We start from the raw sequence: 14772 nt of genomic DNA, 5'->3' as shown, positions 1-14772 counted from the left end.
GTGGTGGTTCCTCATATCCTCTTCGGTCTTCTTTCTCCTTCTCATCCGTCGTGCTGGTTCTTCTGTCCCTACCGTTCATTCGTCGCGCCGCCTCCTATCCTCAGTCGTTGTCTCTTGGAAGGGGATCTACTTTCACATGTTGTAATAGGTGCGTGAGAAGGACAATGAGGGCCTGAGTTTGATGATATAACTTTTTCTTAACTCCATTGGAATATGTGTTTTATACTTTCATAGTTTGATACTTTGATTAGCTTGTGTAATATTGACTTGGGGATATAATTGGTTGAATTATGTTTAAGTATATTTTAAATCTTTGATTGGTGGTTTGACTTGTGATATGTATTTATATTTTTTTAATGTATAAAACCTGGTTAGTGAAGTGACCTCGTGACTTCGTAACCCTGATTTCTGTAAGAACCCGCACCGTTAATTAAGGTATTTAATTAATAAATTATGAGAAAATAGGAAATGATTCCATAATTGACCCTAATAATTATTAAGAGGCTTTAATAATTATGGTAAGTGATTAAGAATGCTGAAAGTCGTTTTTCGGAAGAAAAATGCAGATACCGGTTCTGCTAGTCGGTATAAATGTGTACCAAAAAAGTATCCCGAAAAATTAATGTAAGTGCATGATAATTACTAGAATAATATGTAGGACTTGTAAAACGAGTTTCAAGTCCAAATAATGAGAACTGGTTTTAGAAACCGGTACTGGCTCTGAAAAGCGCGTACCAGAAAGGTGCTCAGAAAAATATAATAAAAATATGATAATTGTTGGAAAAATGTGTAGTTTCAGAATCCAAAGTTTGGGATTTAAATGCTAAGCGTAGTAATTAAAGTTAATACTGTGCGTTTATGTGTTAAATCACTATAAATAGGCACACTTGGCCCTAAACCCTAGGCACTCAGTTTTGTCTACGTGACTTGTGGCTGACTTGCACCTTATACATTGTTCCATTTCCTTCCCTTCCATTTCTTGAGCAAGCATTCACCTTTGATGCTTGTTCTTCCATTTAAACACTTGGTGAGGGTGAGGGTTGGCCTTGGGACTGCATTGTGGTGCTGTTTCTGAGTTAAAGAACCTGTATGAGGCAGTTTGAAGAGCTGTGTTTGCTGTTCTTGAGGGGTGTGACCTTTTGTTGGCATTTTGATGCTCTAATATGCCTTCTTGTTGAGTGAAAGACCTACCTTCTTGTTCATTTTCGTGCATCATCCTCGAGTCAGACTTGAGGGGCTGTGTTGAGCTCTAAGAGCATCTCTATCCTCTGTTTTTGAGCTGTGGTATGATCACCAACCTTTAACTTGAGTTTTAAGACTTAAAAATGGAAGCTTGATGCATGTTAAGGCTAAAAGATGATAACTTGTTGTTGGGTAATGTTGAACACGCCTAGAAATGCATGATTAGGTGTTTAAAATCGGTAAAAAGGGAACCTTTAAGGGATATCTTCACGAAAATGCAGAAACTGCATTCTGTCGTGAAATATCCGGATATTTGTCGAACATATATCCGGATATTGGATATCCGGATATGGGGTTTTGGGATATCCGGATATTCGATATCCGGATATGTGAACCTGTATATCCGGATATTGCATATCCGGATATGGACAGTGAGATATCCAGATATTGCATATCCGGATATGGTCCCGAGGAATATCCAGATATTCTGGGATTTCGCAGAACAGTAGATGTGCTGTGTGTACAGTAGGCTATTGGGGGTTTGTAAACCCTAGATTGATGAAGTTGAACTTCTGTAATTGATGGTCTAAGCCAGAATCATATGATTAAGGGTTTGTGGCTTTGTTAGAAGCTGTAAGACATAAAACGTAATGAAAAGGCGTTGTCTTTAATTTGTATGCATGTGGTACATGTTTATTGATTTATATTTGGTCCATATCAGATTGTGATCTGCTGTGATTGGACTTTGAGCTTGTGGCATTGGATAACTAGCTTAGAGGTAAGCTTTCGTGTCCTCGGTTTAGCCATGTTGTGGTTCCACCATGTCCCATGGGGATATGGTATATGCATGCTGTGTTACATGCTTTTGATGTTTTGGAAATGCTGTTGAGCTATTGTATGTTAGTGCCTTGTTGATATGTATGGAGGTGTTCCACCTATACGGTAAGCCTGAGTATGTAGAACATACAAGAGGGTGAGGCTGTGGGTGAGGTGCAAGCGGTGTTCCTTGTACTACATGTAGGGAATAGACGTATTCCTACATTTCTCTGGCCAGTAGATAGTGATTACACACATGCCATAGATATCTGTTGCACTACATAGTTTTGGAACTGATAATGATATAAATGCTTTTACTTATATTGCACATGTAAGTGAGCTTGGGGTGGAAGATCCTTGAGGACCCCTTGTCTTACTGAGATTTCTTGTTTAGAGATCTCACCCCACGTTTGGGGAATGCTTATTTCAGGGTCAGGTAATGTTGAGACCTCAGGCAGCGGGAGGCCGGAGCTGAGTTAGATTGCTATTATATTATGCTGCCATGATTGGATGCTGGTTATGCATGCTGTTTATATGCCTATAGCTTCAGTTATGTTTATGGAGTTTTATGTTGAGACTGGTTGTTTACTATGTTTATTTGGTGAGCATGGGGATTGTCCATGACACATAGTATTGTTATGTTTTGATTATGTCTTGAGTCTTTTGGTGTTGTAATAACATATCAGGATATTGTCCGGATTACGAGATGTAATATCGTCATGTAGATACACGCTTTATTTATGTATTGAGGTATTTCAGTAGATGTCTTATTGCAATTTATATACAGGCGTTATTTTATGAAATTGATTAAGTAATCAAGTTGGTAATTGATAATGACGTCATAATTGAAAAGAAAAAGAATATTCCGCATTTTTAATTAAGCACCGCTTAATACGATGTAATGTTAATATTCCGAGTATACACAGGGTGTTACAATTTTGGCCAAGTCGATGGATGGCCCGAGTTTTTAAACGCTGCCCAAAAGCTTAAGTTATTAAGTAAAACTAATTAATGACTTTATATTTCTCTAATAATAACAATTATCACAATACATCATTCCATCAACTCTCCATTAAAGTGTTTAATATATAGATGAATGAAGTAAAATGATCAAAGTCCTCTATTTTTTTAGTCCTGAATTTACAATTACTTTCATGTAATTCACAAGAGTGATAGCATCATATCTTTGCTTTTATAAAGGAAGAAAGAAAAACCTTCATTTGTGGTTCAATAAGAGTTTAGAATGGATTATACATATATACTCAATCGGTTACACACCCCATCTTGAGAAGCCACAATTAGTATTTTCTTGTAGACTTTATATCTCCTCAAGACAAATTGAAACTCAAACTCTTGACCTTATTGATGCGCCGAGAAAACTTGCAGTCGAACTAAATAAATAAGTAGACATATTTAACGTTAATACCAATCTTTGTTGCATAGTTCATAACATAGAACAGCATATATGCATTTTTTGGTATATAAGTCGATCGTGTAGATTCGAGGACCAAGGTATATGTGAAGTAAGGAGAAAAAAATAATGTTGGAAAATGAGGGAAACATATTATGTTATAAAATTCCAAGGCAAAAACAAAATCAGATAGTTTTGGGGATAAGAAAATTCATCACTTCAAGAAACACTGAAATTTAGATATAGATAGACATCAGTCACGGATAGCCAATTAGGGTATCCTTTTATCATAAAGCTAAAGTGTGAAGTTTAAGTGTCTCCTTCTTTTTTAGATTATATATAAAAGGGGGATGGGGAGGAGTGGGAATTCTAACCCTAGCCATTAACTATACCATGTAATATGCCAACAAACATTCCAAAATAATATCTAATTACACCCTTCCTAGTCTTTTCTTCCATACCCCAAGTTCTTTGAGGTGGAGGAAAATATCTTTGCCTGCTTAGAAGTATGCATTACTAGATCCTATGTTTTGTTGTCTTCTAATTAATAATTATATTGTTCTAAAGACATTATAGAAACTACACACTTTTAACAATTAATTAATGGGTTTCATTTCTCTTGCATTGTTGAAAAAAAGTTATATGTATCAATCTATTATAAATATATACTACGGATAGTATATAGTTATAATGATAACATTATTTTTTTTCTCTTCGTAATGTCAACCGATAATGTCTGAGAAAAGAAATTTTTTTTTAATATTATAGTTATATATTATCTGCAATACATAATTGTAATGGATTGTACTTCATATAACTTTTCATTGGTGGCAGCAACAATGATTTCTCTTAATTAATTGTTTGGTTTCTTCTTTCTATGTGATTAAGTGTTTCTTTCCCTTTTCTTTTTAAATATATCAAATGGGACACATACATTGGAAAGGATGGGAGGGCAGAGATTCCACTTCCTTTAATTGAAGACAAGGATGGGGCACCCTTCAAGTTTCAACACCTGTTACCTTAACCAGGACTTTGTTCCATTCTTTGCCTCCCATGCTAACTTCTTCGGATCCATCCTCTCAAATATTAAACTACTTTGAGGTTTTTCTAAAAGGAGCAAAATACCAATATGTTATGTCCACTAGAGACCATCTTGAATAAAATCAAAGCTCATTCAATTGTTTCTAGCCCTCTTTGCACCTTTTTTATTTCTTACATCACCATTTTCAGATTCTGTCCCCTATCGATCGTTCACTCCTATTACAAAAATGTTATTTTATTATTTGAAAAAAAAACACTACAAAATACTAATATGTTTTTTTAGAAGAGTAATTATTACCGGTGTAAGAATACAATTTTTTACCTCTAATCTTGGTCACTGATCTACTTATATCCAGATAATTATAAAATAAATAAATCAAAACGGTTAGATATAAATAAATTAACAGTTGGCAAATTCTTTTAATATACAACTACAAAATATCATTATTATATTATATGTGTACAATTAAACGTTAATACTTGTTTCACACACGCGGAGAAAGAATCAAAAGCATCGTTAGGAAGAACCCGTCCAAGAAATCAGGAAGATAATAACAATGTTAGTATGATGAAATGAAAGAGGGTAAAATGTTGGGTTATTAGGTCATCTAAATCATTAATATTATATAGCAGGGTGGATAGGAAATGCAAGAAAAGTTTCTTTGTTAGTGGATGGTCAAATGGACTGAAGCATAATGGCCTGTAAAGCTTTTTTTTGTGTCAGAATAAGGAAATAATTGAAGTGATGAATTTTCCTTTTAGTCATTATGTAACTCACAGATTTTGCACATATGGCAATGCAGCAGATAGAAAGAAATTGGAGACAACTGTGTACATACACAAGACAGAGAAAAAGGAAAGAGATCAAAATTCAAGGGTATATATTGTGTCGTTGAATTTCCTTATCTGCAATTCATCATGATTATCCATGCATGGAAAAATTAAAAAGTTCACCACAAGTGTTATTTTGGAGAATTTATTCACCACAAGTTTATATTACATGGATGCTATTGCATTCTAGCTAGTGTCATTTTATGTATGACATGGTTTGTCTTTGAAAGGTACTAATTCAGTTTTATACTATTTTATTTGAAAAAACATAATTAATCAATTGTAGGAAAAAAAAAATGTTTTAAATTGCACATGGGTAGGTTAGAAAGAGGGTGATAGATTATGCAAATAAAAAAATAAGGGAAGAAAAAAACAGTCTTCCCTTCCCCTATCAACAAAGTTTGATTAGGAAGAATATATAAAGGAAGAGTTTTAGCATAGGAGAAAAAAAAATTATCAGGTAAATACAATTACTGAAAAAATGGTAAAAAAGTAAGTTTGATGGTAAAATTGAAAAAAAAGTTGTTTGGTAGGATAAAATATTATTGAAAAAATTGATTAAAGTTTTCTAATTCTATGTTTGGTTGAATATAAAATATTGATGAGAAAATAAGTTAAAATTACAAAAATAACCACTCTACTTTTTGAATCTCCACAGAAGAAAGAGATTGAGAAAAGGTACTCCATTAGGGTCAATTTTGTTTTCATTTCAACCTCTCTTTTTTTCTTTCCCTAGTAATGTTCAAAATACCATCTCTCATTTGAGTTTTTGGAACAGTATTTTTCCTGAAACTTTACAAACAAATAGAGATGGATGGGCAATGGATTTTCCTAGTTAAATGTTTTTGAGTCTTGTACCAAACAGGGTCAAATTGAAATATCAATAGAAGTTGCCTAGGTATTTATAACAAAAACCTCTACCAAACACCCCAAAGATACAAAGGGAGAGTTTTAGCAGCCACCAAAGTGGTTTGCATCTAAGTTTCAACAGCTTTATATATCTCAAACAGTATTGCTCTTTTTCTTCGAAGAAGTTGCTGTGAAAACAATTAATTCATATTGTAGAGCAACCTCTTCTCCTCTTACACACAATTCTTGTTTTCTCTTGGATTCAAATCACTTTTTTCTTCGAAGTTCTACGTAGTATTCATCGCTCAAAGTTGCCCCTGATGCTTGGCAATTAGTCATTGATAAACTATTCAAGGATCATGCTCATGCTTGCCTTCTACAACTCAAAGCCAGCATCTATATTCTCAAAAAGGGTGTAGCATAAATAATCTTCTTCATGATTTTCACCATCTAATTTCTTCTCCTACTTTGTTGCATTGTGATAACTTAATTAAGTGCTACTTACTTAGCACATAATCTAGTATTGCACCATGCAAGCATTTGGAGATTGATTAATTACAGTTTATTACATATGAAATTTTGCAAAATGAAGTACAATTACATCACATCTCTACATATCAACAAGTTGCAAATATCTTTAAGAAGGTTTTATTTTTTCCCAAGTTCCATTATCTTCAAAACAATTTAACAATTTTGCTCAAACTGACAGGGTAGAATAAGATAAAATTTAATTTAAAGATACATTTGTTCTGCTAAGAAAAAAATATAAACTTTTGTTTTTAAGTTAAAGATAACCTTCTATCCATCTTATTTACTAATGCTTTTTATTGTATTCTATTATATTACAAATATCAAATCAATAATGAATATTGTCGGAAAATTTTTTTCCCTTTAATTCTTTAAATCCCATTTTCTCTTTTTTGCTTACAAAAATAATAACTGAGATCATTCCCATTTATTTTAGGTATAAAAATTAGGGATACAATGATCTGACACCCGGCAGCGTGTGCAGAGTCTATGACACCCAGCATTTACAAGTGAAGCAGTTTTATCAGAATGGTGATCATAATTCTATTCCCACTACCTAATGTCAACAAAAGTTCCCATCAACCCCCTCTGTTTTGTAACACACATATTCACACCTTGTGATATCACCAATAATGCCTTTAAATTTGATGAATAAAAATAATAAATTTAAAAGAAAATAAAAATTTTGAGCTGATTTTAATAGTATAGTGTGATTTCTGCATTATTATAATTTTATTTTAATGCCCTTCTTATAATAAAGTAAGACACAAATTATCTTTATGATGGACTCCTACGTGAATGATGGTAGCTAGGTCCCCCACAATCAACTGAGTCATTAATCTCACAAAATGAGTAAAAGGAGAGGATCAAATATTTGTGACTCATGTTATTACTTTTACTTGTAGTTACTACACAGTGAGGTAGCAGTATATCAAACAGTTATTTAAGGTTTGATATTTCGCTTTCACCTATAAGGAATATCTTGTCCCCATTTTCTTGGTAGTTACTAATGCATATAGCAAATAACCGAACAAAATTATAATATGAATAAAAAAAAATACGTAAAAATTAAACCAAAATTTATGAGCTGGACCTACTGGTGGAGTTGAATAAATGGTTGTGGCTTGAGAAGTTTGCCGAAATTGAAATCATGACCGCTGTCTAACTCCTCTATGTCTCAGTAAACAGAACGGTAAGCCATAGGAATAGATAAAAACAAAGCATGTGAGATACGAGTCATCACAAATATGAAGCTATATACGTACAGCGAGATAGGTTATATTTATAAATTCTTATACACTACACGCTATGTACTATGGGTAATACATATTTAAATAGTATATATTACTCATAATATATAGTGTAGTTTGTGAATATAACCATACTCATGTGTAACACATAAATCATACTGTTGTTTCAACCATAAATATTATAATATATTACCTTCTTCTGCCTTTGCTGATGATAGATGATTCATGAACTTGGGGTGAGTATTTTTTCAAGATGGAGGGAAGCCTTTGCGAACCCAGAAGGAAAACAGGTGGTGGGGCCCTAAGAATTTTTTTTACAATATATATTTAGCTTTCGTAATTTTGATTCGGATGTGGTGAAAATAGTCAGTTTTGATTAGTTTTTTGGCACCCATTGGACTACTAAAAATTAAAATCACTCTCCGTTAAACTCGACTAGCGAACCACTAAAATCACTCCCCGTTAAACCTGACTAAAGAGTGTGGGATTTAACGACTAAACCCATTGGACAAGAATTATTATTTTTTAGTAAATTGAAAACGGTATCATTCATTTATTTCACCACACCCAAATGTATATGTAAGAGAGAGGGGTATAAATGTGAGATTTGCTTGTTGGTGGGGTTATATAAAGGAGGATAAGATGTTATAGATCCCCAACTATTAAAGATATAGGTAGGTAAAGGGGAAGCAAGGGAAGAGAAGGAATCAGATAGGGCCTGCATAATTGATTGTGAGGATTTGCTTGATGGAAGAACATCTTAGTCCAATAACTGTTACACATCTCCTTCAACACACACTCAGGAGCTTGTGCAACCATGAAAATTCTCAATGGGTCTATGCAGTCTTCTGGAGGATCTTGCCTAGAAACTACCCACCACCCAAGTAAGGAGAGAAAAATATATAGTCCAGCTAAATGTTAATGTACACAGATTTTGATATTTTAGGCACATACTAGCTAGCATAAGTATATAAAATGTAGACAGATTTCAAAGCTATTTTGTATGAATATGCTGACTATCTATGCTTGTATCTTTTTTATACAAAGATGGGAAAGTCAAGGGGCTTATGATAGATCCAGAGGAAACAGAAGGAACTGGTAATATTTTCTGTCTTAATTAGCTTCATTGTAATATATATTTATAAATTTTCATGCAGGACTATTGTATTTTTTGGTTAACTCATTTATGTATATGCATGCAGGATATTGGTCTGGGAAGATGGTTTCTGCAATTTTGCAGCCTCATCAACACCTGAAATTAACTCTGGCGATTGTCCCACCTCATCATCGGTTTATGGGAACTGTGAATCTCAACCCTACCAAGGGCTGCAACCTGAGCTCTTCTTCAAGATGTCACATGAGATCTATAACTACGGAGAAGGGTATGCATATCAATTAATAATAGTAAATTACCCATTTGAGTGTCATTATTCCCCATATTTTTGTTGTTGTGAGATTTTAAAAGCAAGAAGGTTAATTGATTTTTATGGACCAGTTTGATAGGGAAAGTGGCTGCAGATCACAGTCACAAGTGGATATACAAAGAACCTAATGATCAAGAAATCAACTTCTTGTCATCATGGCACAATTCAGCAGAATCGGTGAGAATTATAAAAAGAAACATCTTGCTTTATGCTTATGCTCACATAGTAAATATTAAAAATGCGAAATTTTCTTGCTAACGCAATCAAAGTTGAATTAGTGATTTCATAGGAATAAGTTATTCTACCTATTTTTTTTTTGCCTACTTTACCTACTCATTTTTAATACCATTGGATCAGAATATCCAGAGGAGAGAGAAATAGTGAAATTCTGATTCAATAATATTGAAGATGAGTAGGTAAAGTAGACAAGAAAATAGGTAAGTAAAATATCGTATCCATCCCGATTTCATAATGTCAAAAGTTCACCGAAGAGTATTCCATGTACATAGTGCATGATTTCATGTTCACACATATGATTCCCAAAGAAAAGAAAAAATTTGTCTATATCCTTACTAGTTATGTTCTTTTACAGTACCCTCGGACTTGGGAAGCCCAGTTTCAGTCTGGTATAAAGGTATGACTCATATTCATATGCGTAATTCCTTAGCTTTCTGAAAGGATCTTCTTTCTTTATTTGATTCAATTGTATAACTGCAGACCATAGCCCTTATTGCAGTAAGAGAAGGTGTTATTCAACTAGGAGCCATTCACAAGGTTCTCTCTCACACTCATTCACATATTCAATTGCAAAAATCTATTATACAATTGTAGTACTCATTTATATCATGTTCATTCTGTTACATTGTCTGTCCATAACACTCAAGGTGATTGAAGACCTGAGCTATGTGGTTCTCTTGAGAAAAAAGCTCAGCTACATTGAGAGCATACCAGGTGTGCTCTTACCACACCCATCATCTTCTACATACCCTTATAAGGTGGAAGGCTATGGTGCCCCAGAGCAATGGCATTTCCAAGGCAGTGTTACACCTTCAGCTGAATTATATGACCATTTCAACCAACCATTGAAGATAACTCCCTCAATGAGTAGCCTTGAGGCCTTACTCTCAAAGCTCCCCTCAGTGGTGCCACCACCACCCCCAACACAGTCACAGACTCATCCTTCTTGGTTAACCCAAAGGCACTTGGAATTCATGGATTTGCAAAATGTAATGGCAAAGCAAGAGTTAGATGAAGAGTTATATAGGCCTGAACTGCATATGGGTGAGAGTAGCAGTTCAATGCCAGGATACCACCATCAGCACCAAGATTAAAATGTAACAAGTGGAGGAGCAAATAATGGATTTTGAGAATGTAACTTGTAGTGGAGCCAATAAGGGATTTTGAGTATGAGGCTAATTACAACAAATGAGAATTAGTTGATTGAAAATTAGTCCTCATTAATTAAGTGCTAACAGTGTAGCTAGTTGTTAGCTTCTGTCTGACTATGTTTAGTTTATATATTTTAATTTTTAATTTTGGGAAAAACTACTCTAATATTGTTGAAGAGAAGTTTTCTTTTCTATACATCCATCGATTTTTGTGTAGCTTTTTTTTTATAAGTGAATAGACTCTATCCATAGTTGTGTCTATGGTAGGAAAGAATTATTCTCTTACAATATGAGATTAATAAAGTCCATTTTTTTTATTCACTAGTTTTGCTATAAAATAATAAAAAATGAATGTTGACAAGATAGGAGGTAATCATGGATCTGCAGCATCCCCGTTAAACATGGATGCTGACGAGAAAATCACCCCACAAGCTTTCAAGTGACACATGAATTTTGATAATTTAGTAAATAAAATGGTGAGTCAACTTATTTCTTTCTCAAAAGTGTTATTAAACTCGAGTTAACTCATTTATATTCTAAATAGTTCGCATTCACTCATTAATACATTATTCCATGGCTTAAAGCTTCAACAACCCTTAAGTGTGACTACTCTAGTTAGGACTCTAATTCAATGCACAGGAGAGGTTTATCTAACTTTCCCCTAAGGTTCCATACCCTTAAAACAATAATTATTAGCACAAAAGAGTGTGCAAGTCCTTGTCCTAGAGAATAGATAAAAGAATTTAACTTTAACGACATACTAAGTTCTGAATAGTCATTACTAATTCAAAAACTGGGATTTAATTGCTTTACCATAAATTATAATACTTTATCACTGCTAGAAAATGATGAAATTGTGACGGCAATTTACGACGGAAATTAAACCATCGCAAATTGCGATGGAAACCAATTGTGATGGGAATATGTCAAAATTTTGGTCGCTAAAAATTAGACGCAAATTTCATCGTGGCTCCATCGCAAATTCAGAAATCAATTCTGTCGCAAAAATGAAAAAGTTGCGATGTGTTATTGCTTGGAAATTTTTACGATGGGCAAATCGATTGTAAACCTGGGGAGCAATTTGCTATGGAATTTGCGACATTATTCTCCGAGATGATTTGCAACGGATATTGTGACAGAATTCCACTTGTATTTTGCGACAAAATTACATTCCTTCATAAATATTGAAATATAATTTTTCTAATTAATTGATAATCTTACATGTATCTTCTATAAATGAGTTATAGGAAACTGACAAGATGCTTGGTAATGATACTTCAATTTTAGAAGTATACATATAGGTCGCCTTTAAAAAGGCAAAAGGCATAGAAAATTTAGGAAGGTGTATAGTTATAAGCAGGGGGACTATATCAGGAAATAACGTAGGAGAAAAAGCTATCCCAGCCACATTGAAGACCTCTTAAGCATAATGGAATACATATTTTAATGATGACAAAGGATTTACAAAAAGTCTCAAATTGAAGATGGAGTTTGAAGATACAAGTGGTTAGATATTTTTAGATATTTTGTTACACACTATATTATATCATATAGTATCTACTAAGCTCCATTGCATGCCAATACATATAATTGCATATCATGCTAATTTCATAATAAATACAAATGATTAATATTTTGTTAAAAATAGTTTTTAAAATAAAATGAAAAATAGATTTTACAATTTGATAAACCAATAAGGTTCAGTACTTTAAAACAAAGCATATAGTATCACGTGAGTTTTAGGTTTTGATTACATAAATATAATAATAAAAAGAGAGAGAAGAAGTTACAGGTTTCAAAAATGTTACGTGAGTTTAACTTTTGGAAAACAAAATAATAAAAAGTAAACTTTCACATTTCAAACAAAAAGGTACGTGAGTCAGTCTCTTAAACTATATAATAATATAAAAGGTTTAACTTTACCAATCCACTTTACTTTTCCAAATGCTCTGCAATCAGTTTCAAAAATAAAAAAAGGGTACAAGAAAAAGACGCTGTGATTTTTTCTTTAGAAATTCAAGAGAGGTGAACACAAAAAGTAAATCAAGCTTCCGTCTTCGCGTTCATTCATTTGCACTGAATCTTTCTTTCTTCTATGAATCGACTTCTTCATCCTTCTCGCTTGAAGTTCTGCATTTTTCTTTAGAAAAGAAAATTATTTCCGTGCTGGGTTCTTCGATGCGCTTTCTCATATAATCAATGGTCTTTTGTGGATGCGTATATTGAATATTTGGAGTTACTCTGAGAACAACTCATATCATATTTTGGGGCTTTTTTATGGTATACTCAAGAAACTCAAATCTTTTATGAATCTTTGATTTGAAGCATTTTAGCTGAAATTTTCAGATCTGTTATTTCATATGCTTTAGGGATTTTGAGTTGTTTAATCTGAATATTAAATTCTTGAGTTGTTCATTAGTATAAAAATTTATTGTTAAAATTTGGAATCTGATTTTTGCATCTTGATTTTTCTGTTTTGATTTTATGTGAATATCTTAGAAATCTTGATGCTCTTTTTGTAAGATTTGTGTTTCTAATTTTTGGGAAATATTGATTAAAAATATTAAATCTGAATGTATCTTTACACCTTGTTATACTTTGTGTTAATTCAGATTTTTGTTTGAAATTTATTGTTTAGAAACCTAATCTTGAATTGTTCTAGAAATTTTATTGTTGGAATATTAAATCTGAATTTTCTGTTTTAATTGAAGTATATTGTGATTAAAATTCAGATTTCTTTTGGTTTATTATTAAAAGATTTATCTAGAACTAATTCTGAATTTTATGTGAAATTTTGAGATAAAATTCAAATCTGATTTTTCTGGTTATAATTGTGATATTCTTTTTAAACCAGATTTCTTGGTGTCCATTGATTAGAAAAATAATTGTGTAATATCCAAGCTCCTTTGTGCGTTAATTTTAGAGATTTTAATACATATGTCATTGGATTAATTTTCTGCATATGGCATAAATTTGTGGAGCTTAGTTTGATATTACTGTGATATATTTGATGTGATAGGACACTGTAATTTTGGATTATTTCACTTGTTACAATTCTGAAAATTCTGTATTGATTGTTAAAGTGGAGTAGTTGTCTGCTGTAAATCTGTCCTAGGTGTGTGGGTGCAACCGTGTGGGTTGGCGACCTTGTGCTTGGCTTGAGAGTGTGTCTCAAGGCCTGGAGCCTCAAGAATCCACTAGGGAGAGTGAAGGTCTTGTGAGAGGAGTTGGTGAACTTCGTAGGTTCGGCTTGAGAGTATTCTCAGAGCTTGGAGCAGTGTAGGCACTAGGAAGATTTTTGATATCTTGTTTGATTGCATGTGTGACGCGTGTTTGTAAAACTGGTACACTTGTGATAAATAAAATATCTGCACCTACTTCACTCTGGACGTAGCACCCTACTTAGGCTTAGTGGGTGTGAACCAAGATATATCGTGTGTCCATTGTCTCTCTGATTTAATTTCAGAATATTTTGTTTAGAGACTGACAGTTACACTAATTCTATTATAATTGCTGCGTTTATACTCTATAAATTGCTAAGGTACGCTTTCTGTTACTACATTGTTCTTAGCATTGCGAAAAACTATTTTGGGCATATAGGGATTGAAGAAAAATTGTGTAATTGTTTACTAAATTCAAAAAGATTTTTGAAAAAGTTGAGAACACCTATTCACCCCCCCTCTAGGTGTTCCGTAAGCGTCCTGTGTAAGAAGCCACTTGCCCAACACACATAAATTGAAAATTGTGCATCTGTAGTAGAACATAGACGTATAATTGTGATCCACAAATAACTTTTAGATATCAAGCTTTCATGATGCGGAGTTCTGGTATCAAGTGCAGTGATGTCCATAATGTGTAATATGCATCAAATGTCCCCGATAAGTCATGGTATCGTAAAGAATAGGCAGATGTTGTAATTGACGCAAGGACCATTGAAACAAACGACAACATGCAATTCGTCGAATAGTTCTAGCTGAACTTCGTCCAATTAATTGTAATCATTCATAATATGGATATGAAGGATATAATTTTAAATAATATACATGTCAAAT

General features: G+C 33.3%; 1 protein-coding gene across 1 annotated transcript; it reads left to right on the top strand.

Annotated features, from left to right (window-relative positions):
- The first annotated feature begins 8606 nt into the window (after nt 1–8606).
- Nucleotides 8607–10663, top strand: LOC133314001 (protein RICE SALT SENSITIVE 3-like). The gene is made up of 7 exons (XM_061515433.1): nt 8607–8792; nt 8956–9006; nt 9111–9290; nt 9404–9509; nt 9925–9966; nt 10050–10106; nt 10217–10663. The coding sequence occupies exons 1-7, from the start codon at nt 8656–8658 to the stop codon at nt 10661–10663; spliced, it is 1020 nt and encodes a 339-aa protein (XP_061371417.1). The 5' UTR covers nt 8607–8655.
- The last annotated feature ends 4109 nt before the right edge of the window (nt 10664–14772 follow it).

This window comes from Gastrolobium bilobum, unplaced genomic scaffold (genome assembly GCF_033153095.1).
Source record: "Gastrolobium bilobum isolate Gb01-03AN ecotype WA unplaced genomic scaffold, APGP_CSIRO_Gbil_v1 utg35590, whole genome shotgun sequence".
Lineage (NCBI taxonomy): Eukaryota > Viridiplantae > Streptophyta > Magnoliopsida > Fabales > Fabaceae > Gastrolobium > Gastrolobium bilobum.
Note: the sequence above shows the minus strand (reverse complement) of the source record. Positions and strands in the feature narration are given on the sequence as shown.